This window comes from Hyla sarda, chromosome 3 (assembly GCF_029499605.1).
Source record: "Hyla sarda isolate aHylSar1 chromosome 3, aHylSar1.hap1, whole genome shotgun sequence".
Lineage (NCBI taxonomy): Eukaryota > Metazoa > Chordata > Amphibia > Anura > Hylidae > Hyla > Hyla sarda.
Genome location: NC_079191.1, coordinates 295,430,753 through 295,458,408, shown reverse-complemented (window position 1 = coordinate 295,458,408; position 27,656 = coordinate 295,430,753). Strand labels below are relative to the sequence as shown.

At 43.1% G+C, this 27,656-nt stretch overlaps 1 protein-coding gene across 9 annotated transcripts in view; it reads right to left on the bottom strand.

Moving 5' to 3' along the window:
• The window catches only part of EGLN1 (egl-9 family hypoxia inducible factor 1), a 501,918-nt gene that overhangs the window by 98,303 nt on the left and 375,959 nt on the right, over window positions 1-27,656 (bottom strand). For 2 of the 9 annotated variants that reach the window (XM_056566912.1, XM_056566908.1), the window contains one exon: window positions 10,671-10,789. The exons of the other annotated variants lie outside the window; for them this stretch is intronic. In XM_056566912.1, coding sequence (XP_056422887.1) covers window positions 10,686-10,789 — 104 coding nt within the window. In that variant the 3' untranslated portion in view covers window positions 10,671-10,685. Of the gene's footprint in view, window positions 1-10,670; window positions 10,790-27,656 lie in introns of those variants that run through there. 9 annotated transcript variants of the gene reach the window in all.

Genomic DNA, 27,656 nt, shown 5'->3' with positions numbered 1-27,656 from the left:
GCCTTTTAAAAAAACGAGAGTTGCGGTGGATCCATACACTCAACTCCTTGCGGCCTCATGGTCTCAATGTTGAATTTGTGGTAACCCCAGGTATTTTGAATGTAACATAAATTAAGAAGCTATTATGTTTGTTACCGTTAGCAACCATCTATGAGGCCTCTTGTAGGCTATGTGAATTTAATACAATCATACTATATTTGTATCTCATGCTATGTTTTTATTTATTGTTTTAGATTACACTCAAGAGAAGGCAACGTAGGAAACACGAAAAATACCATGGCAAGCGTCTGAACATGTATTATCCATTTCAAGCATTATGTTGTCCTGTTGCCATCTTTGCATTTTTCTGGGTACGTAATAGGGGGTATGTGCCAGCATACTCATTGTGACCCGCCGCTGATCCGGGGGTCTCCATGCGTTTAGGGGTCTCCTTCCCTGTGCATCTGCACGGGGTGCGAGTCTCCGGTATGTATCCCCCTTGCACTAACCCATATTGTTCGTATGTATGTGAGGGCTGCCAGACCCTCTCATGGCACTTTAGGACTCACTGAGACACACTGCGCTTGCGCGCGAGTACGTAGTATTTCTTATAAATATGATCTTAATCACTTAATTAATCTTGTTAACTAATTAATGTTATGTACACTTCCTGTATAAATACCCTGTTAATCTCACTGGTTGTTGAGCTTGAGCAAGACTGCAATTGGGCAGTTAAAACGTTGTTACTTGATGTTGGGTCAATAAACCTTATTCACCTTTACATACTGGAGTGCTGCAGTCTTCGTTTGTGCTGTGGATATCTATCTATCTACCTATCATTTCGAAAGGGGCAGGGCAGGCCTTGAGCCGTGTAAGGGCAGCCCTGGTTCTGTTGCTTCTTTGCATACAAGGGGCTGAAGCGTGCCAAGTTTGTAGATCCAAAACATTTCCCTTCGGATGAGGTTTTGAAGTCGGTTGGAGCTGTGGGTGGGAATGTGGTCCATGGGGCTGGATGTTCTTTAGTACAGTGTCTGGATACGCTGAGTAGATGGAATTTCTTTTTTATGTTGTTTCGGTGTTTGAGCCTGGAGTGGAGTTCCTGGGTAGTTCTGCCCACATAGGGGGACATGTATAATTGCCTTTAGACTACTTTTCATGTGTACAGATTTTGCGCAATTGCGCTTTTTTTTGCATTTGAGCTGCGTTTTTTTCTTGGTGGATGATTTTCTAAAGTTGGTGCACCATAGACAACTTAATCCAGTGGACTGGAATGTATCATTTGCGCAAAAAAAAAAAACGTACATTTTTTTTTGCGCAATTGTGCTTTTTTTTTTTGCAAAAATAGACTACAAATCTATGACTGGTAGCAAGGACACATAGAAAAGTGTTGGACGCTGGACGATGGAGGAGCCAGCCCTCAGCACTGCAATACTACAACTACTCACATCATGGGACAGAATCTGTCCATGATGGGAGTAGTTGTAGTACCGCAGCGCTGAGGAACAGCTCTTGTACATCCCCCGGCTGCGGGACTCTAGTGGGACTACCACTCCCATCATGGACAGACTCCAGCCATGATGGGAGTTGTAGTCCTGGGGCTGAGGTGCAGATCGCAGCAGGTCATTCTCTAGAGACCCGCTGCGATCTGCCACCGGGACAAGGGAGCTCTGATTGGTGAATAGCTATGCACAAATCAGAGCTCATGTGTTCCGGCGGCAGGGATTATGAATTATGATAGTGTATACAGAAGCCAGCGGCAGCGCAGTGAAGGACCCTTCATCCTCAGCACATGGAGGGACAGTAGAGATCCTTTAAAAAACTGGGCAGGCAGGGACAGATAGACCAGGGGCTGTTGGGAACAGACGAGCGCCGCGCAGGCATGCATGTATGATACATGTATGATGTGTATGCATCTATGTGTGATGTGTATGTATGATGTGCATGTATCTATGTATGATGTGTATGTATCTATGTATGATGTGTATCTATGTATGTATGATGTGTATGTATCTATGTATGATGTGTATGTATGATGTGTATGTATCTACGATGTGTATGTATCTATGTGTGATGTGTATGTATGATGTGTATCTATGTATGATGTGTATGTATGACGTGTATCTATGTATGATGGGTATGTATGATGTTTATGTATCTATGTATGATGTGTATGTATCTATGTGTGATGTGTATGTATGATGTGTATCTATGTATGATTTGTATGTATGATGTGTAAATTCTGCAGTAGGGAGTAGTAGTCCTAACAGTCCCAATAGAGTCCCGCAGCCGGGGGATGTGCAAGAGCCGTCCCTCAGTACTGCGGTACTACAACTACTCCCATCATGGGACACAGAATGTCTCATGATGGGAGAAGTAGTCCAAGGGACAGATCACACTGGGTCTCATTCCTGAGACCCCCTGCGACCTTTACTACTCCGCCCCTAATGATAACATCATTAGGGGGCGGAGCTATACAGTCCAGGCTCTGTTCTCATTATGTGTTTTACATAATGGGAACAGAGGGGGAGATTTATCAAAACCTGTGTAGAAAAAGAGTGGTGCAGTTGCCCATAGCAACCAATCAGATCGCTTCTTTCATTTTTAAAATGGCCTCTGAAAAATGAAAGAAGCGATCTAATTGGTCACTATGGGTAACTGCACCACTCTTTCTCTACACAGGTATTGATACATCTCCCCCAAAGCCTTTCTGGCAGCGTGTTCCCAAACAGGGTGACTCCAGCTATTGTTTAACTACAGCCCCCCATGATGGGAGTTGTAGTTTAGCAACAATTGGAGGCTCCCTGTTTAGGAACACACTGCATTATGTGCACTCTCCCCAGGGGAAAAAAAATACTAACCCATTTTTCATGTTTTTCTTTTTTTCTCATTTCAGATACGTGAATGCGAAGGACTATGTCAGATTCGGTGTACTGCGATGATTTTTTTATGTCATTAAAATGGTTAACGAGGGCTGTGGGGGAGTGTTTTTTAAGTAAAATTTTCTTTTTCAATGTGTTGTGTTTTTTATAATTGAATTTTCAGGCTTAGTAGTGGAAGCCATCTTGTAGACGGAATCCATTACTAAGCCGGGCTTAGCGTTAGCACCAAACCACACAAACCAGCTAGTGCTAACCCCCAGTTATTACCCCGGTACCCACCGCCACTGGGGTGCAGGGAGGAGCCAAAGCCAACAGGCCAAAACGTCAAAAATGGCGCTCCTGGGCCTAGGCAGTAACAGGCTGGTGTTATTTAGGCTGGGGAGGGCCAGTAACAATGGCCCTCGCCGACCCTGTTAACATCAGGCTTTTGCTGCTTGGTTGGTATCTGGCTGAGAATGAAAATACTGGGAACCCTATGCGTTTTTTTTTAAATGAATAAATAAACTCATAGGGTTCCCCATATTTTCATTCTCAGCCAGATACCAACCAAGCATCAACAGCCTGATGTTACCAGGGTGGGCAAGGACCATTGTTACCTCCCCAGCCTAAATAACACCATACTGTTACTGCCTAGGCCCAGGAGCACCATTTTTGACGTTTTGGCCTGTTGGCTCTGGCTCTTCCCGTCACCCCTGTGGCGGTGGGTACAGGGTTATAATTGGGGGTTAGCACTAGCTGGTTTGTGTCTAACACTAAGCCCTGGCTTAGTAATGGATTCTGTCTACAAGACGCCTTCCACTACTAACCCTGAAAATGTAATTATAAAAAACACGACACATTGAAAAAAAAAATAATTTAAAAAACACTCCCCCACAGCCCTCATTAACCCTTTTATTGACATTAAAAAACCAATGGTCATTGTCCCAATCCACCGAATCTGACGTAGTCCTCCGCATTCACGTATCTGAAATGAGAAGAAAAGAAAAAAAATGGATAGTACATTTTTGTCGCACTCCCCTGGGGAGTGCGCCCATACTGCAGTGTAACAGGGAGCCCCCAATTGTTGATGTCTACCTACTGTCTCCTGTATATACAGTCATCTATAGATGGGTGTATATACAGGATAGCGCACAAAGACTTTATCCAGAACTGCTCAGCAGCAGCGTGGGTTAACGCTTTCCTTGCTGGGCTCCAGTATAGTATACATGGATACACTATGCACCCCCTGTATACTATACAGCTGGCGGAGGTAAGTAGTGATGCTCTGCACCCTGTATATGTATATACTATACAGCCGGCGGAGGGGAGTAGTGATGCTCTGCACTGTGTATATGTATATGCTATACATCACTCCTCACCTTCTCACACTCTGTGGGCCGGGCGCTCTGCATCCGATCCACAGAGCGGTACCTGAAGGTAGTGAAAAAAAATCCCCACAGGGTAAAAAAAATTATTGTTTCCGCACACCAGCAAAAATGCAAGAAAAAACGCAAGAAAAAGCTGTGACAGTTTTTCTGGTGGACAAAAACATCAATGGAAGCCGAGACTCAAAGCAATAGAGCAAAATCCCTGTGTCCACTTTCCCTGTGAGGTGTAGATCAGGTGTACAAATAGAACTGTGTGGAAATTTAGAACGTTGCACAAGTATGGTAAATTTGGTGCAATTGCACCACATTTAGACCAACCAAAGTGATCTAAAAAAGACGTCAACATTGATACATTTCCCCCATAGTTTTTACCGCAGATGCAGGAAATGACATAGATTACGTAACTGGATTTGCATGTTAGGTGGTGTTTTATGGGGAATTTTAGTGAAAGAGGTTAGTGAAAGATTCTTTTTTGTGAGAAATTATTTTGCAGCAGATGCAATTTTTTGTGTGACATTTGTACGATCCTTCTGGTGCACTGGCGGTTTTTGACTGTTTTTTCTTGGTGTGTCGTTGGAGTCGGCTGGGGGCGATTATGCTTCTCAGTGTTGGGGCTCTGCAGTATGTGATTGTGGGTTTTTCGGGGAGTACGGTTTTGAGGAGGGGGTCAGCTTATAAGATATGCCAATGTTTGTGTAGTATGGATTTGGTTATGGGCAAAGTTGTATGTGGTACTGAAGTTAGTCTTGTTTTGTGTTGGGAAATGTTCTGGATCTAAAAACTTGGCATGCTTCAGCCCCTTGGACTCAATGAAGCAACAGAACTCATCAAATAACACCACCACATCAACCCTACAAATCCACATCACCATTAAACCCCCCCCCGCCCCATCATGGATCCACACTCCACACCACTCCAATATATAAAACAAAATAAAGTAAAACAAAACACCACCACATCTCAACCCCCATAATCCATCACATCCCCCTCTCCCCAACAATATGATGGCAGAAGCTGAAATTTATATCTTAAAACTAACATTACATTCCAGACAGCAAACTTCAAGTTTCTTCTATTCAACACATAGGCAGCTAGAACTTACAGTTCTTTGCTGCCATCTACTGGCTTAAAGCTGTATGTAACACATCGTTACAAGTCACTACCAAGCATCCAGATCACTCCAAGGATACACATGACCTTTGTTTACTTTCCCACGACAATTACCCCACACTGTCAATCATCATTACACACATCCACTTTACATGACCACATGTTATTCAATTAACCCAGTGACCTACATCTGTCAACCTGACATAAATAAAAGTTCACCCACATACTAGAGTTCATGCATGTGCCAAGATTTGAAACACAGTATTACCACCCCATCCACTGCCTGACCACAGTCCCTCCTGTATAGCAAACCAACATGTCAGCACACATACCATAGGCTTTACTGAGCCTATTGATTTCAATGGAAAAATTTCTCAGTTATACCCAGCCTCACAATAAGTTGTACAGCACAAACCCACCCAGCAGCGGACCCCGGGGCACAGTGACGTCACAACTGACCCTGTGACCCGCTCTCCCTCCAAAATGTGAAATTGTCTATGTATATAAGAGAGTGTAATGCATACTGTGTGTTATGAACCTGACGAAGATGGTTGCCCCCTCGAAACGCATTGTTCTACACCTGAAATAAATACTTTAAAATCCACACCGCATCTGTGTCTACCTCGGGCGTGCGCCAACCCAGCCATTAAGTCGGATTTCCACCGGACATCTGGCTAGCCCTGCCGGGCAACCCAGACTCCACATCTGCACATCACTCTTCAAAGATGCACAATCCTGAATCCAGCTACCCTGATTCCTCTCTCGGGAAGAAACTGAACAAAATGATGATGACCTCGGTGATCCTAAGCACAATTGTTTAGAGGTTATGGAAATGGAGACATCACATCTGCCAATGGTCCAAGAAACACCATTGGACAATGCAACCTTTACTTTCTACACAGACGGGTCCAGATATGCTGATGAAAGTGGCAACTTCCACACAGGATACTCAGTGGTAAGGCCATTCGAAGTTCTGCGGGCAAGACCACTCCCTCCCCATGTTTCAGCACAAGAGGCGGAACTCATTGCTTTAGCTGAAGCCTGCCGCATTTCAGAACCAACCACCAACATTTACACGGACTCTGCTTATGGGCATGGAGTGGCGCTGCACTTCGGATTTAAATGGGCCTTGAGGGGGTACATGACTGCAATAAAGAACATGACCTCTATAAAGAACTTTGAAGCTGTCAGGACCCTGATTGAAGCCTTAAAATTGCCTGAACAAGTGGCAATCAAAGTCAAAGCGCACGGAAGTTTGGACTCTGAAGAAGCCAAAGGAAATTTCTTGGCAGACCAGGCAGCTAAAGAAGCTGCAATACAGCCCCTCGCTCGAGAGGAAGCAGGGGTATATGTGGTGACAAGAAGGCAGAAGAAAGGATCAGAAGAACCAGAAGAGGAAAAGGAAAACCCCGGACTCAAGACACTGAAACAGTTCTAGACTCAAGCCTTGGACAAGGAAAAGAGTATATGGGAGAAAATGGGAGCTGAACTCAGTGAATCAGATGGCCTATGGAGAAAAGCAAACAAGATTGTCTTCCCCAAGCCCTTTACCCGGGGGTGACTCAATGGGCTCATGGAGTCATCCACAGAGGAAAAAAACAAATGATCACTTCTATCAATAAAATCTACCTTGCACCAGGAATAACAACACCAGTTGAACAATATGTCAAGGGATGTGACATTTGCAACACCTGCAACCTTGGAAGAACAGAAGTTACTCCGAAGAAACACTTGGCCAAACTTTACTATCCATTTCAGAGGATCTAGATTGACCACATGCAATTGCCCAAAAGTGGAAAGTTTAAGTATGTGCTAGTAGCAGTGGACATGTTCTCAGGATGTCCAGAAGCCTACTTAGTCACTAATATTACAGCAAAGACTACTGTAAAGAAACTGCTAACAGAGCTGGTACGCAGATTTGGAGTCCCTGAAGTAATTGAAAGTGACCAAGGACCGGCTTTCATTGTGGATATTACAAGAGAACTTTCGAAAAATGGTGGGAGCAGACCTCGGACTCCATACCCCATATCATCCCAGAGCAGTGGGAAACTTGAAAGACTAAATGGCACCTTAAAGAACAAAATCCTTTAAGCCATTAAAGAACAGTCCTTTCCATGGCCAGAAGTGCTGCCCATAGCTTTGTACTCTGTTATGTCATCCTTATTGTAGGCCCAAAAATGAATCACTATGTCTTAAATATGGCAATAATCTCAGAAGACCCAAAATAGGGTTGAAGTGTAGTTCATTGAAAGGGCACAGACCATGCCATTGATTGAGAAGGTGTATCTCTTCTAAGGGACATGTAAAGAAACTAAGGGTCAAAAACAATGGTTTATTGATAAGTGCTTTACCAAACAATGATAAAGTCTTGGGAGTAGCAAATACTGAAAGTGTTCACATCTTAACAGCTGAGATTTGAAGACAATGGCTCTCATATGTATTGAGCTAAGTGATACCGGGGGACTGTAAACAAAGGACAGATCCCTGAGATAGGTCAGTTTCAACTAGCCAGAGGTGACCTGCAGGTTAACATGAGATGTCTTCAAAAGACTATTCCTATAGATGATCTCATAATATGATCTTTGTAGCATGAATATGCTATCTTGCCCTATTATACAATATTGATATACATATATATATATATATATATATATATATATATATATATATATATATATATATAAAACTGATAGATAGGGGCTATATAACCATTAGCATTATTATTAATATGTTTACAGCTATATAGCTAAATGCTGTTTTCAGGTTTATAAATAATGTGTGAGATGTGTAATCATGCAATTGGTGTTGCCTGATGGATTACTTCATGACTATTGTTAATCTCAGGCATAATATATCATATTATGAAAATATAGTAGCCATAATACCTGGTATAGATATATTTATCCCTTATGGTGAATTTAATCACACAGAATATACCGGCTATAATTGAAGATCAGCTGTGATGTTATGTCACTTCCCACTAGCCTGATCTCCATATACACACCCACCAATCATCATTGGATGATCTGATATTTGTGGGGGTGGATCTTTTAGACAGGAGACAGGCTAAAAGCAGGTGTGGGGGAGACAGACGGACAACACACACTGAGGGAGACAGAGGCACCCCATCTTCATCACAGAAGATTCTAGAGGCTACCTGAAGGGGCGGAGCCATGAAGAGTCAGGGAGATATACTTTAGTCCATAAGCCCATTCTTCACTGCTAAACCGGTTAGGACTCCATGCATTCCCATGGACTCCAGGCAGCCATTTTTCTTTAATCCAGAAGTGCTCTTGGTAAGATACACAGGTTTCTTATTTGATTAAGTTACCTAATTTCAATGTGGACAGTTATGTCACATTTATGAGCAGACCGGCTTATTATATATATATATTCTCAATTGTGAGATGGTAACAGTAGTTTATAAGCCACACCCCCTTCTAACTGCAGATTGAACGGAGTGCGCCTTATGGGGATCAATGCAATGATCATATTGCATATAGCATAGTCTGTTGGGATCATATTCTGCTTGTACACATGACATAATAATTGCCACGAGGAAACTTAATTTAAGTTTTCTTAATAAATAGTATATTTAATACTGTATCTTACCAGAGAAAATTGTGGTTAGGACTGGGCGGGGTTTATTCCCATTTTATGCATCTAGAGATAATATGCCCATAGGATATCATATAATGTGATGATCCCTACACAAAGTAATCTACTGATATCTGAACTAACCCACTTCTGTGATTAAGTTTAATTATTAACATAATATATTAGTGCATTATAGTTTAAATCTGACATTATGTCATGGATATTCGTTATATAATTTCTTTTATATAATCATGGTCTGTTTGTATTACTCTCCTTAATGTTAATCAACTGTAACAAATAAATGTACTTATTTTTATAATAACTGTGTAATCATTGTATTATATTGCAAAAGTTACTCTACCACTACTAAAGAACTCATATCTGGGAAAATAGTCGGGCCCAGATATGGGGAATTGCATTGTTTGTATGTTTTTGGCAATTCATAACGGTCATAATATTTTTCATATTTTTGTTGACCATAATTAATAATTCATATAAATGAGTTATTAACCCCCAACAGTTAGAAACACACCCCGACAGCCAACAGGCCTAACCCCATATGAGACACTCTTGGGGGGGGGGGGGGGGTTCCTAAGCTAGGATTTTACTACCCTCAGTGCAGGAAATGATAGTTTGGTAAAGTTTGTCATCACACTGTGTAATGAGCTGAGAGTAATACATGTTGCAATCTACTGTCTACTCTTCCATTCCAGATGCTGAACCAGGAAGTAACAATCTGCAGCCCGGAGAGTTTGTCCTCGTGAAAAGACACGTGAGGGGGCCGTTGGAACCTAGATTTGAAGGTCCTCATCAGGTTCTACTGACAACTCTGACTTTGGTCAAACTAGAAGGAAAATCAACATGGATATGCCTCACACTGCAAGAGGGTTCCTATACCATGCTTCTGATACATATCCTTTTTAGTATAAGTGAGGTGTAAACCCAGCAACCCAATTCGAATCCACCACACTACTGGGCCGACTTGACAATGACCCAAGAGTGCTATCCCACGTCTTGGTATAACTCTTCCAATGCCCAAGTGGCTACCTTTAAATTTGACTACTGTGACATAGTGAATTGTCCCGAGATGCCAAAACAATGCCTTATGTATGTAACAATTCAATATACATGTGTGAAGGATGACTACTGGGGGAACAAATGTGACTATTGGGGAACAGTGGGATGAAACACAGGGACTGACTGGGACTATAGACCACAGAGTGCCAATAGAGGAAAAGACAATACTGGCAAATCTCTACTACAGAGAATGACACTAAATCAGGCTCTTTTAAGGACAATGGGAAAACTGTCTAGTATGCCTGTGGAATTGAAGAAAAATTCAGGGTATCAATATTTCTCATGGTTAGGAGACTGAGGAAAAAATAAAAAATGGCTTCTCCAAATAGTTATCACATTAGTGGTTTTCAGTGCAATAATAATGACAATTGCGTAGTCCCCTGTGTAAAGAAAACATTAATCTCCACAGTAGAGGCCGTTCGTCTGAAAGCAGTGAAGTATCCCATACCCGTTTTTTTCTTTTTTCCACCTGAACCTGAGACTATTAGGAGCAATATATTCTAGAGAAAGATGTTGTGTACGGTAACAAATATCTTTTAGGGGGGGAATTGATAGGGATGACCCTTACGTTTCTGATGACTGATCAATATATTAATACTAATATGCCATTGCTGATGGAAAAATATATTTGTTACCTACCCCTTAACCCATAAATCAGCTTGCAATCTGCTTGTGACTACGATGGAGGCTTTGCCATGATGCCGGCACGGCCGAGATAAGGAGTGGAAGACAAAATATCTGACGGACAGAGAACTCTGGAATTTCCCGGTAGAGGAACTTCTGCCAAGAAATTAAGAGATGCTAGATATGCTAATATATACGGATGCAATAATCAAACAACCAATAAAAATGTAACATGCCGATTTTGACGTCATAACTAAGCCTCCTATCTTGTCAAATGTAAAAACTAAATGTACTTCCTGGATTAAACAGAACTCTTTTGGGGCAGCTGCGGGTATGCTGAGAAAGAGTTTATACCAACATCCTGTTTGGTGTATAATTCTTGTGTCGACACTTAGCAGTATATAACAGCACAGTCAATAACATTTGAAAGCCTCTCATCGAGCCATCCTTGACACTATTACTACCTAAAGAGGGCAACTATGAGTACCTTATGGGGGCTACTTTGAGTACCTAAAGGGGTCTACTTTGATTACCTAAAGGGGGCTACTATTACTCCCTAAGAGGTGGCTGCTAGTACAACTACCTAAAGGGGACTGCTAAAACTACTTTCTACAGGGGGCTGCTACTGCCCACTATCTAAAAGGGAGCTACTGCTACTATATATGGGGTATTGTAAGTATCTACCTATCTACAGGGGGACCTTCCTACAGGGAGTCATTTCTATGTATAAGGGGCTGCTGCTGCCTACAAGGGGACCTACCTACAGGGATAAACCCCTACCTATAGGGGGCTGCTGCTGCCTACAAGGGACAGCTAACTATGAGGGGAATCTACCTACAGGTGGTCCCTACCTACTCAGGGCACCTGCGTAATGGGGAAAACAACTGTGAAGGGGCCTATCTACCTACTTAAGTGACCTAACTACTTACTTGTGGGGGAGCTACCTACTCTTTCCCAACTCATTTATCTACCCACCTTACTGTGTGGGATACCAAGGGGGTTATATTTACTGTATAGAATGCTATAGGTGCTGGAAAAGTGGCAACTGGCAAGTTCTGTTGGGATGAAGGTGGCTGGAAGAAATTCTCATCATGGTCTGGGCCAGAAGGAGAAGAAAAAGGAAAGTGAATGACTCCAATCAGAGAAAACGTCACCTTATGTAACTGTATGTAATCACTTATATGGTCTGCAGAGCCTGAGTAAAGCTGATATCTACCACTATATGGTCATTGTATGTGGGGAATATTTCCTCCTTCCATACTGGTATTAGTATTATTGGTCTCAGTATACAAGATTTGGTAAGTAACAGTATGATGGCAATATGTATAGTAATAATATTCCTCCTTGTATAATGGTATTATTGGAAATATTCATCTCAGTATACAGGATTAGGTCAGTAATAGTATGATGGTTATATATATGGTGTAAGATTACTCTTAGTATACTGGTATTATCAGTCTCATTATACAGTATTTGGTCAGTAACAGTATGATGGTAATAATATTTTCTCCTTGTATATAGGAATTATTGGTAATATTGGCCTCTGTATACAGGATTTAGTCAGTAACAGTATGATGGTGATAATTGTATGGTGATAATATTTCCTCCTTGTATACTGGTATTATTGGTATTTGGTAAGTAACAGCATGATGTAATATATGGTGATGAATGGCTCCTGTGTCATTGTGTGGGGACAGGGAGTTTATGCATGCTGGGAGTTACAAAACTACTACACCCAGCATGCCTGGACAGCTGTTGGCTGTCAGGGCAGGCTGGGAGTTGTAGTTTTGTAACCGCTAAAGGTTCAATGCTTGGAGACCACTGATTCATAGGCTAAGGCAGCAGTTTAAAGCGATATTACCATCTAATTATATTATCCCCTATCTGCAGTATAGTGGATAACAAGCAGATGGTGGAGTCTGACTGCTGAAACCCCACCGATTCTGTGGATGGGGACATAATTGTCTCCAGAGTGAATGGTGTGGACGATGCGTGTAAATGTTAAGCGACCTTATAGAAAATGATTGGTGCAGTGGCTGTAAAGGTGTGGTCTGCACCGTTCAATTAGGGACAACTATATGTACATTCTCAGGATCAGCTGAGGTTCCCGCAGTCAGACTGTGGATAAAAGATAATTCATATTATGGTAAAATTCCTTTAACCCCTTAACGGCCAAGGATGTAAATGTACGTCCTGGTGCGGTGGAACTTCACGCACCAGAACGTACATTTACGTCCTGTACATAACCGCGAGCATCGGAGCGCTGCTTGGGTCATGTGCAGCAGGTCCCAGCTGCCGATAGCAGCCAGGGACCCGCCGGTAATGTTAGACATCCGCGATTGCGCGTATGTCTGCTATTAACCTGTCATATGCCGTGATCAATACAGATCACGGCATATGCGGCAGCACCTGCCTCTACCGCCTTCCCGGCTTTTTCTGCTCTGGTCTGAGATCGAGCAGACCAGAGCAGAAGATCTGATCAGTGCCCTATGCATGGCACTGAACAGTATTAGCAATCAACTAATTAAAGTGTGTCTCCTACCCCAAATAAAAATGTAACATAGTAACATAGGGGAAGATACATAGGGGGAGATTTATCAAAAGCTGTCCAGAGGAAAAGTTGCCCAGTTGCCCATAGCAACCAATCAGATCACTTCTTTCATTTTTAACAAGGCCTCTGCAAAATGAAAGAAGCGATCTGATTGGTTGCTATGGGCAACTGTGCAACTTTTCCTTTGCTCAGGTTTTGATAAATCTCTGATATAGTTCGTAAGGTTGAAAAAACACCAGAGTCCATCAAGTTTAACCTATAACCTTAATGAGTCCCTACTGAGTTGAGGCAGAGGAAGGCAAAAAACCCTCATACCAGAGGTAAAAATTCCTTTCCGACTCCAAATATGGCAGTCAGAATAAATCCCTGGATCAACGTTCTGTCCCTATAAATCTAATATACATAACCAGCAATGATCTTACTCTCCAAAAATGCATCCAGACCCCTTTTAAATTCTTTTACAGAGTTCACCATGACCACCTCCTCTGGGAGAGAATTCCACAGTCTCACTGTTCTTACAGTAAAGAACCCCCGTCTGTGGTGGTGTAGAAACCTTCTTTCCTCTAAACGTAGAGGATGCCCCCTTGTTATAGATACAGTCCTGGGTATAAATAGATCATGTGAAAGATCTCTGTACTGTCCCCTGATATATTTATACATAGTTATAAGCCTTCTTTTTTCTAAACTAAATAACCCTAACTCTGATAATCTTTCTGGGTACTGTAGTCCTCCCATTCCCCGTATTACCCTGGTTGCCCGTCTTTTAACCCTCTCCAGCTTCACTATATCTTTGTTGTACACTGGTGCCCAGTACTGTACACAGTATTCTATATGTGGTCTGACTAGTGATTTGTACAGCGGTAGAATTATTTCCTTGTCGTGGGCATCTATGCCCCTATTGTTGCACCCCATGATTTTATTTGCCTTGGCAGCAGCTGCCCGACACTGGTCACTACAGCTAAATTTACTGTTAACTTAAACTCCCAAGTCCTTTTCCACGTCAGTCGTCCCAAGCGTGCTCCCATTTAATACATAATCCCAGCCCGGATTTTTCCTCTCCATGTGCATTACCTTACATTTATCAGTGTTGAACCTCATCTGCCACTTCCCAACCCAAGCCTCCAACCTATCCAGATCCATTTGTACAGTGTCCTGTCCTCTATTGTGTTTACCGCTTTACAGAGTTTAGTATCATCTGCAAAGATTGCTACTTTACTATTCAACCCCTCTACAAGGTCATTAATGAATATATTAAATAGGACAGGACCCAATACTGACCCCTGTGATACCCCAATCAGAATAAGTACCATTAATAACCACCCTCTGTTTCCTATCACTGAGCCATTTACTTACTCACTTACACATTCTCCCTCAGCCCAATCCTTCTCATTTTATGCACCAACCGTTTATGTGGTACCATATCAAATGCTTTGGAAAAATCCAGATATGTGACATCCAGCAATTCCCCCTGGTCCAGTCTGGAGCTCACCTCCCCATAACAGCTGATAAGGTTAGTTTGACAGGACCGATCCCTCATAAAGCCATGCTGATATTGAGTCATACATTTATTTGTATCAAGATATTCCAAAATAGCATCTCTTAGAAAACCACCAAACAATTTACATACAACAGAGGTTAAACTAACAGGCCTATAAGTTCCGGGGTCACCTTTTGTCCCGTTTTTAAATATTGGCACCACATTTGCCATGCGCCAGTCCTGGGGAACAGTCCCTGTTACTATAGAGTCCTTGAATATTAAAAATAGGGGTCTGTCTATTACATTACTTAATTCCTTTAGAACACGGGAGTGAATGCCATCTGGACCTGGCGATTTGTCTATTTTGATTTTTTGTAGGCGGCACTGTACTACTTCCTGGGTTAGACAGGTGACCTGTACTGGGGAGTTTACCTTATCTCGCTGTATTTTACCTGGCATTTCATTTTCCTAGGTGCACACAGTGGAGAAGAATTTGTTTAATATATTTGCTGTTTCCTGATCCCCGTTTATAATTTGTTCTTTATCGTTTCATTTTTGACCTTTTTGCTATTTATATAGTTAAAGAACATTTTGGGGCTAGTTTTACTCTCTTTGGCAATAAGTCTTTCTGTCTCTATTTTTGCAGCTTTTATCTGTTTTTTTTTTACATATTTTACATTTTTCTCTATAGCTTTTTAATGCTTTTTCACTGCCGTCCTCTTTTAGTAGTTTAAATGCTTTATTTTTGTCATTTATTGCCCCCTTAACGTTTTTATTCATTCATATTGGTTTTCTTTTATTTCTGACCCTTTTATTCCCATAAGGTATATACATCTTACAGTGAGCATTTACTATACTTTTAAAAGTTTCCCATTTAGTGTCAGTATTCATGTTTTTGAGGACATTATCCCATTTTATATTGTTAAGGGCTTCCCTGAGTTGGTCAAACTTTGCCTTCCTATAGTTCATTGTTTTTGTGGCCCCTCAAGAGATTCCCTTATTGAAGAACAAGTTATAATGTATTATATTATGATCACTATTTCCTAGGTATCCTTCTACTTGCACATTAGTTACTCTGTCAGGTCTGTTGGTTAACATTAAGTCTAGTAGGGCACCGCCTCTGGTTGGGCCCTGCACCATTTCGGACAGATAATTCTCTTTAGCTATAGTCAGAAACCTTTTTCCCTTATGAGATTCACAGGACTCAGTCTCCCAGTTTATATCAGGATAGTTAAAGTCCCCCATTATTATCACCTCATTCTGAATTGCTGCCTTGTTTACTTGCTTCATTAATTGATCTTCTGCCTCTTCAATTATGTTTGGTGGCTTATAGCAAACCCCTATCAGAATTGTTTTATTTTTATCTCCATATATTTCTACCCATAATGACTCCACATTATCATTTCCCTCCCTTATATCCTCCCGCAGTGCGGCCTTTAGACTGGACATTACATGAAGACAGACTCCTCCCCCTTTCCGTTTTGACCGATCCTTCCTGAATAGACTATAACCCTGAATGTTGACCGCCCAGCCACAGCTATCGTCCAACCAAGTCTCTGTTATACCCACTATGTCATGATCCTCCTCAGACACCAACCACTCCAGTTCCTCTGTTTTATTGGACAGACTTCTGGCATTAGTCAACATGCAATTCAATGGTATATGTTTTTTCTTTCTTTGAAGCCTATCCCTATTTACTATTCTAACACCTCTCTCCGCTCCACCCCCAGGTATATTAATAAGTCCCCCCTCTCTATCTACACTATCTTTCCCCTCTATTTTGTAGGTTCCCTTCCCCCCCCCCAGTCCCTAGTTTCCACACTCCTCCACCCTTCTAGCCATCTTCTCCCCAAGCACAGCTGCACCCTCCCCATTTAGGTGCAGCTCATCCCTAAGGTAGAGCTGGTAACCGACAGTGAAGTCAGCCCAGTTCTCCATGAACCCAAACCCCTCCTTCCTACACCAGCTTCTGAGCCACTTGTTTAACTCCCTAATCTCCCGCTGCCTCTCTGGTGTGGCTCGTGGTCCCTTTTTCCCATTTTACCCCAAAAAGTGTAAAAAGATAATATATATTTGGTATCACCGCTTGCGTAAATGTCCGAACTAATAAAATCTAATGTTAGTGATCCCGTGCGGTGAACGGCGTGAACGTAAAAAAAAGTGCAGAATTGCTGCTTTTTTGTTACGTTTTATTTAAAGGGTACCTCTCATCAAATAAACTTTTGATATATTTTAGATTAATGAATGTTGAATAACTTTCCAATAGCATGTTAATGAAAAATATGCTTCTTTCTATTGTATTTTTCCCGATCAGTCCTGTCAGCAAGCATTTCTGACTCATGCTGGAGTCCTAAACATTCAGAGCTGCCAGCCTGCTTTGTTCACAGCCAAACAGGCTGTGAACAAAGCAGGCTGGCAGCTCTGAGTGTTCTCCTTTGTGAACAAAGCAGACTGGCAGCTCGTAGTGTTTAGGACTCCAGCATGAGTCTGAAATGCTTGCTGCCAGGACTGGTAGGGAGACCCCTAGTGGTCATTTCTTCAAAGTGGAAAATTAAATAGAAAGAAGCATATTTTTTAATAACATGCAATTGTGAAGTTATTCTGCATACATTCATCTATAATATATCAAAAGTTTTTTTGATGAGAGGTACCCTTTAAAAAAAAAATGTATAAAAAAATTTATGAAAGTTTTATATACACAAATGTATCAAGAAAAAGTACAGATCATGGCGCAAAAAATGAGCCCTCATACGGAAAAATGAAACAGTTATATCATTTGGTTAAAAAGTTTAAAAATTTTTTAAAGCGCAACAATAATAGTAAAGTATGTAATCATGGGTATCATTTTACTTGTATTGACTCACAGAATAAAGAACATGTGTCATTTTTACTGTAAATTGTACAGCCTGAAAACGAAAACCTTCCAAAATTTGCAAAATTGCGGTTTTCTTTTTAATTTCCCCACATAAATAGTATTTTTTTGGTTGCGCTATAGATTTTAGGTAAAATGAGTGATGTCATTACAAAGGACAACTGGTCGCTCAAAAAACAATCCATCATACTAGTCTGTAGATGAAAATATAAAAGAGTTACGATTTTTTGAAGGCGAGGAGGAAAAGATGAAAATGCAAAAATAAAATTGGCCTGGTCCTTAACCCCTTAAGGACGCAGGGTTTTTCAGTTTTAGCATTTTCGTTTTTTTCCTCCTTACCTTTTAAAAATCATAACCCTTTCAATTTTCCACCCAAAAATCCATATTATGGCTTATTTTAAACCATATTGATTATATTGAGGAAGCCTCACATTCTGCCAGATAGTAATTATTAAGAGATTTTATCTTCTGATCCCTCAGTCATGTATTTTAACCACTCAAGGACCGACCCATTTTTTACCTCAATGACCAGGCTCTTTATTTTTTATTTTATTTGACATGTATCTCTTTAAATGGTAATAACTTTAGAACGCTTTTTCTGAGCAGAGCGATTCTGAGATTGTTTTTTCGTGACATATTGTACTTTATATAACTGATGCATTTATGTTGACACAAGGCTTTTATTGGGAAAGGGGCTTTTTTATACTTTTATTGAAGAACTTTTTATTTTATTTTTTACACTTTTTACAGGTTATACTATGCTGCAATACATTTGTACTGCGGCACAGTATAACCTGATGAGCTGCACACACTACAGCCTGTGCGATCCAGCCTTTGGATCAAAAAAGCCTTGTGGTCGGCCAAAAATCTCGGGCATTGGTGCAATTAGTAGTCATCTCTCTCATTTTGTAGACTTTTTTTGCAACAATATGTCCTAGAGTTGTCGGCCTATGTGAAGGACTCATCCTAAAAATTGATAAACTATATAACCTCTCAGTTGATGGCACTGATTCTATTTTTTTTTTGAACAGTAGATGTTTAACTCTTTTTTTTTATATTGAGGACAAATTCTTAGGGGACAACCAATCGAAATTTCTCCTGGATTTTGTCAAAATCATTTTAAATCACAATATTTTCTCTTTTAACCTCTTCAGGACGCAGGGCATATGGATACGCCCTGCATTCCTAGTCCTTAAGGACGCAGGGCGTATCCATACGCTCGTGGGAATTCCGGTCCCCACCGCTAGCCGGTTGGGGACCGGAGCCGGATGCCTGCTGAAATCGTTCAGCAGGCATCCCGGCATATCGCCCAGGGGGGTCATTATGCCCCCCCATGTCGGCGATGGCCGCAGATCGCTGGACAATTCAGTCCAGTGATCTGCGGCGATTCCGGGTCAATCGGGTCTCCAGTGACCCGGTTTACCCGGAATTACTGGCTGATCGGGAACAGCTATAGCCAGCAGGGGTGAGGTGGTACTGGTGCCACCTCACGATCGTCCTGATTCGTCGGCCGGTTTACCGGCCGACCAATCAGGACACCTGCTGCGGGTGTCACTCCCGCAACCCGCTCCGTCCCTCTTCCGGAGTACGTGAGCGAGTTCGGGACGTGGACCCCGGGAGTTGGGGACCCCGATCCCCGGGGTCAATGTTGGGATCGGGGCCCCAGGAGCGGCGGCGAGGGACTGACCTGCAGCATGGATCGTTGGTGGTGAGTGACAGCCTCCTGCTGTTGCTTAGCAACAGCTCCCAGCATGCAAAAAGGGCATGCTGGGAGTTGTAGTTTGCAACAGCTGGAGGCACACTGTTTGTGAAACACTGAGTTAGGTCACAAACTCAGTGATACATAACCAGTGTTCCTACAGCTGTTGCAAAACTAAAACTCTCAGCATGTACAGTCTGTCAGCGCATGCTGGGAGTTGTAGTTTTGCAACAGCTGGATGTCCCCCCCCAATGTGAATGTACAGGGTACACTCACATGGGCGGAGGTTTACAGTAAGTATCCGGCTGCAAGTTTGAGCTGCAGCAAATTTTGTGCCGCAGCTCAAACTGCCAGCGAGAAACTACTGTGAACCCCCGCCCGTGCGATTGTACCCTAAAAACACTACACTAACACAAAATAAAATAAAAAGTAAAAAACACTACATATACACATACCCCTACACAGCCCCCCTCCCCTCCCCAATAAAAATGAAAAACGTCTGGTACGCCACTGTTTCCAAAACGGAGCCTCCAGCTGTTGCAAAACAACAACTCCCAGTATTGCCGGACAGCCGTTGACTGTCCAAGCATGCTGGGAGTTTTACAACAGCTGGAGGCACCCTGTTTGGGAATCACTGGCTTAGAATACCCCTATGTCCACCCCTATGCAATCCCTAATCTGGGCCTCAAATGCGCATGGCGCTCTCACTTTGGAGCCCTGTCATATTTCAAGGCAACAGTTTAGGGTCACATATGGAGTATCGCCGTACTCGGGAGAAATTGTGTTACAAATTTTGGGGGGTATTTTCTGCTTTTACCCTTTTTTAAAAATGTAAAATTTTTGGGAAAACAAGCATTTTAGGTAAAAAAATTATAATTTTTTTTTACATATGCAAAAGTCGTGAAACACCTGTGGGGTATAAAGGTTCACTTAACTCCTTGTTACATTCACCGAGGGGGGTCTAGTTTCCAAAATAGTATGCCATGTGTTTTTTTTTTTTTTTTGCTGTCCTGGCACCATAGGGGCTTCCTAAATGCGACATGCCCCCCGAGCAAAATTTGGTCTCAAAAAGCCAAATATGATTCCTTCTCTTCTGAGCATTGTAGTTCGCCCATAGTGCACTTCAGGCCAACTTATTGGGTACCTCCATACTCAGAAGAGATGGGGTTACAAATTTTGGAGGGTATTTTCTGCTATTAACCCTTGCAAAAATGTGAAATTTGGGGGGAAACACATTTTTGTGAAATTTTGTTATTTTTTTTTTTTACATATGCAAAAGTCGTGAAACACCTGTGGGGGGTGTTAAGGCTCACTTTATTCCTTGTTACGTTCCTCAAGGGGTCTAGTTTCCAAAATGGTATGCCATGTGTTTTTTTTGCTGTTCTGGCACCATAGAGGCTTCCTAAATGCAACATGCCCCCCAAAAACCATTTAAAAAAAATGTACTCTCCAAAATCCCCTTGTCGCGCCTTCCCTTCTGAGCCCTCTACTGCGCCCGCCGAACACTTTACATAGACATATGAGGTACGTGCTTACACGAGAGAAATTGGGCTACAAATACTGTGTTTCTCCAAAAATAAGACCGGGTAATTTTAGTCACAAAAAACACACTAGGGCTTATTTTCAGGGTAGGGCTTATTTATTTACGGTATGTACCTTGAACAACATGGGGGGCTGTAGCAGTGTGGAGGATGGGGGCTGTAGCCATGTGGAGGATGCCGCACCCCCCCATCTTCCACACTGCTACAACCCCCCATCCTCCACAGCCCCCCATCCTCCACACTCCTGCAGCCCCCATCCTCCACACTGCTACAGCCCCCCATCCTCCACACTCCTGCAGCCCCCCATCCTCCACACTCCTAAAGCCCCCCATCCTCCCCTTCCCACGTCATCCTCCACACTCCTACAGTGCCCCCCACCCCTCTGCCATAATAAACTACGGTACACATTTCATCCCCAGCGGAGACCAGCACTTCCCCACCTTCATACGGGATCTCCTTCTGTTGCTTAGCAGCCGGGGGCAGGGACACGTCCGTGACATCGGCCGTGCATACGCAAGGACATTTTAAAGCGACAGCGTCCCTGTCCCGACTCAATTACGGTAACTTGCCACAGGACCAGCCAAAGGAGGGGATGGGGGTGGGGGGGGGAGTGGGGTCTGCGGGCATTACTGGCGGCCGCGGTCCAGACCGTGGTCCACCAGTTGATTACCCCTGGCCTAGGTCTTATTTTCGGGGTAGGGCTTATATTGCAGCCCACCCTGATAATCCTGCTAGGGCTTACTTTCGGGGTAGGGTTTATTTTTGGGGAAACAGGGTAAAGTATAAATTTTCTCCTTTTACCCCTTGTAAAAATTCAAAAATTGGTTCTACAAGAACATGCGAGTGTAAAAAATTAAGATTGTGAATTTTCTCCTTCACTTTGCTGCTATTCCTGTGAAACACCTAAAGGGTTAAAACACTGACTGAATGTCATTTTGAATACTTTGGGGGGTGTAGTTTTTATAATGGGGTCATTTATGGGGTATTTCTAAGATGAAGACCCTTCAAATCCACTTCAAACCTGAACTGGTCCCTGAAAAATAGTGAGTTTGGAAATTATGTGAAAAATTGGAAAATTGCTGCTGAACTTTGAAGCCCTCTGATGTCTTCCAAAAGTAAAAACACGTCAATTTTATGATGCAAACATAAAGTGGACATATTGTATATGTGATTAAAAAAAATTATTTGGAATATCCATTTTCCTTACAAGCAGAGAGCTTCAAAGTTAGAAAAATGCAAAATTTTCAAATTTTTCATCAAATTTGGGGATTTTTCACCAAGAAAGGATGCAAGTTACCACTAAATTTTAACACTATGTTAAAGTAGAATATGTCACGAAAAAACTATCTCGGAATCAGAATGACAACTAAAAGCATTCCAGAGTTATTAATGTTTAAAGTGACAGTGGTCAGAATTGCAAAAAACAACCGAGTCCTTAAGGTGAAAAAGGGCTAAGTCCTTAAGGGGTTAATGATACCATATACAGGCAAACAAGGGGCTGCGCTACGGGCACTCGTTTTGCAAGTTATGCAAATCTCTGTACGGGACTGTTTGAGTATTTGTACATCGCACACTACCCTGCACTAACTGGTCATATTTTATATTTTAAATGTTTTATTGATGACCTGTTCTTTATCTAGAAATGGGACTTTGGAAGAAGCCCAAGCCTTTGTTGCACATGTAAATAATAACGATTGGGGACTAGTTTTTACCCATAATTTTTCTAGTGACAAAATTGTCCTTTTAGACTTGAAAGTTTTTAAAAACATTGAGGGAAAAATGTCTACATGCACGCACTTTAAAAGAGTGGATGTGAAAAGTTTTTTGGGGATTGTAACAGTTGCCATTATTGTAAATGGTTGTGTAATAAACCCTATGGGCATTATCAGAAAATACAAAAAAAATGTAACCTTAGATAGTGATTAAAGAGCCCAATCCAAAATTGTATATGGCAGTTTTAAAGAAAAAGGCTACCCTAAAAAAATCCTCAATAATGCATACAAGAAAGTCCAAAAGCTAACCCAGGTTGATCTGGTAAAAAAGAAAAGAGTAGGTGTGAATAGTGTCCAAGTGAAACCTAAAAAGCAGATATAAAACAAATTTAAATTTGATTATATTCCAAATTATAATTGTAATACCTCTAAGATTAGGGATATCTTGGTAAAACACTGGTCTATCATAAGGATGGATAAAAATAAAAATGTAGATAAAAACATTGTTACTTTTGATGTTAAAAATATTGGCAATTTTCATTGCGGTAAAACCTGGTGTCTGTGTTGCCTCTGGATTCTGATTCCAGTTGCTATAGGGTACGTTCACACGTATGCAGATTTGATGAGCAGCATTTGATGCACAGGATTTTCTGCTGCAGATTTCAATGTAAACTAAATGACTGAGCACAGCTTCTAATCAGCAGTTACAAATACTGCACATCAAATCTGTGCAGGATCCTGTATGTGTGAACGTACCCATATAGTTTTGTTCACACTCAACAGATGAAGTATTCCATCTGAAGATGAGCAAAAAATCTGAGCAAAACATTTTTTTCTGCATATTGTATCTCGCCACATTTTCTTGGTTCATAATAATGATTGGGATTGTCTACAACTCTTAAAAAGTATCCCTGAATACTGCCGAAATAGATATCACAGGCTTATAAATCACAAATCATTTTGGATTTTCAAATTAAACACGTTATGGCTAGAGGGACTTAACGAAACAATATTAAAAAACTTCATATATATATATATATATATATATATATATATATATAGGGGCGTGGCTTGGCACGCTGGCGGCAAGTTGCATCCTGTGAGAGCTCCTGCCTAGGCCCTGATAAAGGAGACGTTTTGGCCTTGATGGGGCAGAAACAGACATAAAAAGAAGTCAGGGACCACTACAGACCTCTCAGAAGCCTCCCAGACGATTACCTCCTTCTTCCGCCCGCAGCCCGGACCCACCGCTTCTCCGGCACTGCTGTGGCCTGTGCCTGCTTTGACTCGGCCGCCACTAGCAGTCTCCTCCTCGCTCACAGCTCCTGCAGGGGCTTGCACAGCACGGACGCCGGGACTTGCGCACAGCCAGTGGAGAGCGATCCCGCCTGCCGCAGACAACCTGGACCTCCGCACAGTGAGTTGCTCTTAAGAGGACTTTCCTCCGCTCCATACTCCTGACTGTGCCCGCTGCCGCCATTGCTCCTGAGCGGGTGACTACCCCTCCCTCCCACGCCATGTCTGCCTCCCAGCGGTCTCAGAGCCCCCTCACCCCTGCCTGCACAGCCACAGCTGCCTCAAAGCTGCAGCCTGCCTCACAACAGCTGCAGTCCCTGAGATCTGCGCCTACTGCTACTGCAGCTCCCTCCACCATCACTGAGTCAGTGCCCCCCCATAGGGCTTGGGCAACCCCTGCAGTCTCAGTGGCCTCCTCCATCTCGTCCTCAGCAGCAAGATTCGGCTGTACCAAGTAATGGCAGCCCTTCTGTTGTACCCTATGGTTCGCCACTCCATTTAACTGCACCTGATCCTCCTGATGAATATCAACCCATGGACTCAGATGCGTTCCTCTCTGGTGAAGACTCCTCTGGACATGACAGTGTCCCTGACTACTGTGGGGAAAGCCCCCAAGCGAAAAAAAAAACTGTTTAAGACCCCTAAAAAATTCGTGCCTGCCAGCTGCTGAACATGCAGACTATTCCTCATCTGAAGATACTTGTGCCTCTCCCAGGGCCCGGGGCCCTGGTTATAGCTCATCCGCTTCCCATCCCCACCCTTCAACACATCGGGTCGCATCCCAACCGCTCCTCTCTCTTAGCTATTCTTCCTACCAAAATGGACCTACTATCCCTGGCAGAGGATATGAAAAAAAGTCATGGAAACAAGACCTGGCCCGGTCCAGGCTGAAGTTTCCCACCTAGTGACCTGGGTTCCTGACCTAGAGACCTTCCGCTCCTCAACTGCTTCTGAAGTCCACACACTGAGGACTGCCACTACCTCTCTCCTAGATCAGCAAACCCTGCTGGTTGACTACTTGGATGACTTAGACAACAGAAACATGAGGAATAATATTCGCATAAAAGGTCTCCCTGAATCTGTTGCCCTACAAGATCTACCTACTACTCTTCAAAAGGTGTTCAACAACATCCTGCAGAGACCAGCTGACTCCCCTGTTGAATTAGATCGTGCCCATCGGGCTCTTAAAGCGAAGGGTCCTGACCCATCAAAACCACGGGACGTTATCTGCAGGGTACACCATTACCTTCTGAAAGAAGACATCATGCGACGCTCCGGGCAACTGAAATCCTTGCAATTTCAAGGGACTGAGATCTGCCTCTTCCTGGAACTGTCGCTTCGCACCTTACGCTTGAGAGCCACCATGAAACCCCTTTTGACCACACTTCTTTTGCCCGACTACCTTACCGACTCGACACTCAATGGAAGTCCGCTCTGCCCTACGAAGATCTAGCGGAGAGAAGACCTCCACTCCTATGCCACTGAGGAGAGGGCGTACGACCTAACTTTCTACAAGATTGTGATGTATTAGGTTCTACTATCTGCTCTGGCCTTGGCTGGACTCTCTATAGCTATCAGGCCTTGATTTGACATGGTTATTTATCTGTTTGACTTCTCATGTGCTGAACTTGGTCCTAGACGACCATAGACTATCTCCCTTGCTGCTTTCCTTAACCTCCGTATGTCGCTCTACCTGATGTTATGTGTAAAAGACCCCCATTTCCTCTGTGCCATAAGTGGCTACCCACCACTCCTTTTTTCAGTAGTCTCCTCGGTGTTCAGCATTCCTCCTACTTCGCAGTGGGGGAACTCTATTAGTTTCCAACCGGCCCTTGGCCGTTGTTAATTCTTTTTTGTTACTTGACCCCGTCCGTTACGGTGTTGCTTGTTACTGTCATGACTTCTACATTACCTCACTAGACTAGCACCCAGACTAACTCTGTATGTGCTTCACTGTGGCCCTTATGGCCTTCCTCTATAGTCCCTGTGTACCCGTGCTCTTATGGTTGCTTTTCCTATACTTTCTCCTGTCCTATCTTCCTTATCCTTACCGTTCTGTCCTTTACCTTCCCCATAGACGGAGACATCTTTCCCTTGGACGACCTCGGTGGGTGACGGCGCGGGCTTGGCCCAGGTGGGGCGGTAAGTTCTACCAACATCTATACCATTGCCATGGCAGCTGACATTAATGTTACTAAACTAAATGTTAAAGGATTCAACACACCTGAGAAACGTGCACAAATCACATATTCCTTTCACAAGAAACACATCCTGGCCCTACAGGAGAAGAATTTCAAGGAGGGCCATATTCGCCCTCTTCCCTCCAGATACTATTCGACTTGGTTTCACAGTCCCAACTCTGAATCCCGGACCAAAGGGGTCTCCCTAGCGTTCCACAGGTCCCTGTCCATCTCTGTGTTGAACACAATCATTGATCCGAATGCTCGCTTCCTCTTTGCGAATTGTGACCTCTCGGGCCACCGTCTTACAATAGCCTCCGTCTACGCCCCCAACCACAATCATATAGCTTTCCTTACCAAAACCCTGGAGACCTTGTCCTCATTTGCGACTGGACACATATTGTTGTGCGGCGACTTCAAAGTCCCTATTTCTCCACTGTTGGATACCTCCTCAGGCCATTCCCTTATTTCCTATTGCAAGCTGAGAGCCCTCCGGACCCGCTTTCATGCCCTGCACCTTAATGATGCATGGCGTACCCTACATCCTCAGACCCGCGACTATACTTTCTACTCCCACCCCCGTAACTCTTACAGTAGGATAGATTATATCTTTTGTTCACACCATCTATTACCAACAGTGACGTGCTCCTCCATAGGCTCGATCACCTTCTCCGAACATGCACCTGTCCAGCTTGTCTTTTCTCTTCCCTTGTTCTCCAAGCCCCACTCCACTTGGAAATAGAATGAATCCCTCCATCTGGATACTCTTTGCTTTCAGGAGCTACAATCCGCGATCTCTCATTTCCAATCGGACCACGAGTCAGACTCTTCCTCCCCTCTTATCAAGTGGGAGGCGCTGAAGTGTGTGCTCCATGGAGTACTGGTGAAGCATGGGGCGAGGCTGAAGAGGGAAGCAGCAGCCAAGCTTTCCTCACTACACTGGGAACTACATTCTTTAGAAACTCTTCACAAACAATCCCAACAGGAACAGGTCCTTCGGGACATTATTAGAGTCCGTCACAAACTCCTAGCCCTGTTGAATGTAAAATACAGATATTACAAACAACTATCTGGAAAACTCTTCTATGAATGGGGCAACAAATCGGGCAAACTGCTGGCGAGAACCCTCAAGGAGAAAAGATCTTTCCTCTATATCCCCGCAATACGGGTCAATGTGGGATCCCTCTCCCATCTCACACCTGATATCCTTGAGGCTTTTCGCTCGTATTATTCTGCTCTCTATAATCTACCACGCCCAGGCACATGTTCCCCGACTGCCGCCCCCCTTCCCTCGCTCCAGTCCTATATAAACGCTACCCCCCTTCCAACGCTCTCTGAAGAGACTATCTCCTCCCTGGAGGCACCGTTCACATTGGATGAGTTGTTCTCATGCATAACGTCCTTACCTGCAGGTAAGAGTCCGGGACCTGATGGTTACACCGCCAAGTTTTATAAACTTCTCCGATGTGAACTGTCCTCTCCTCTCTGCCCTTAATACCATTTCCACCTCCTCCCCCCTCCGCCATCCTTTTTGCGGGCCATCATTACGGTGATCCTGAAAGAGGGGAAAGACTCTTCCTTGTGCTACAACTATCGCCCCATCTCACTGCTTAATACTGACACTAAGCTCTTCGCAAAGCTCATTGCTAACAGGCTGGCTACTCATATGCAAGCCCTAGTCCACGTTGATCAAGT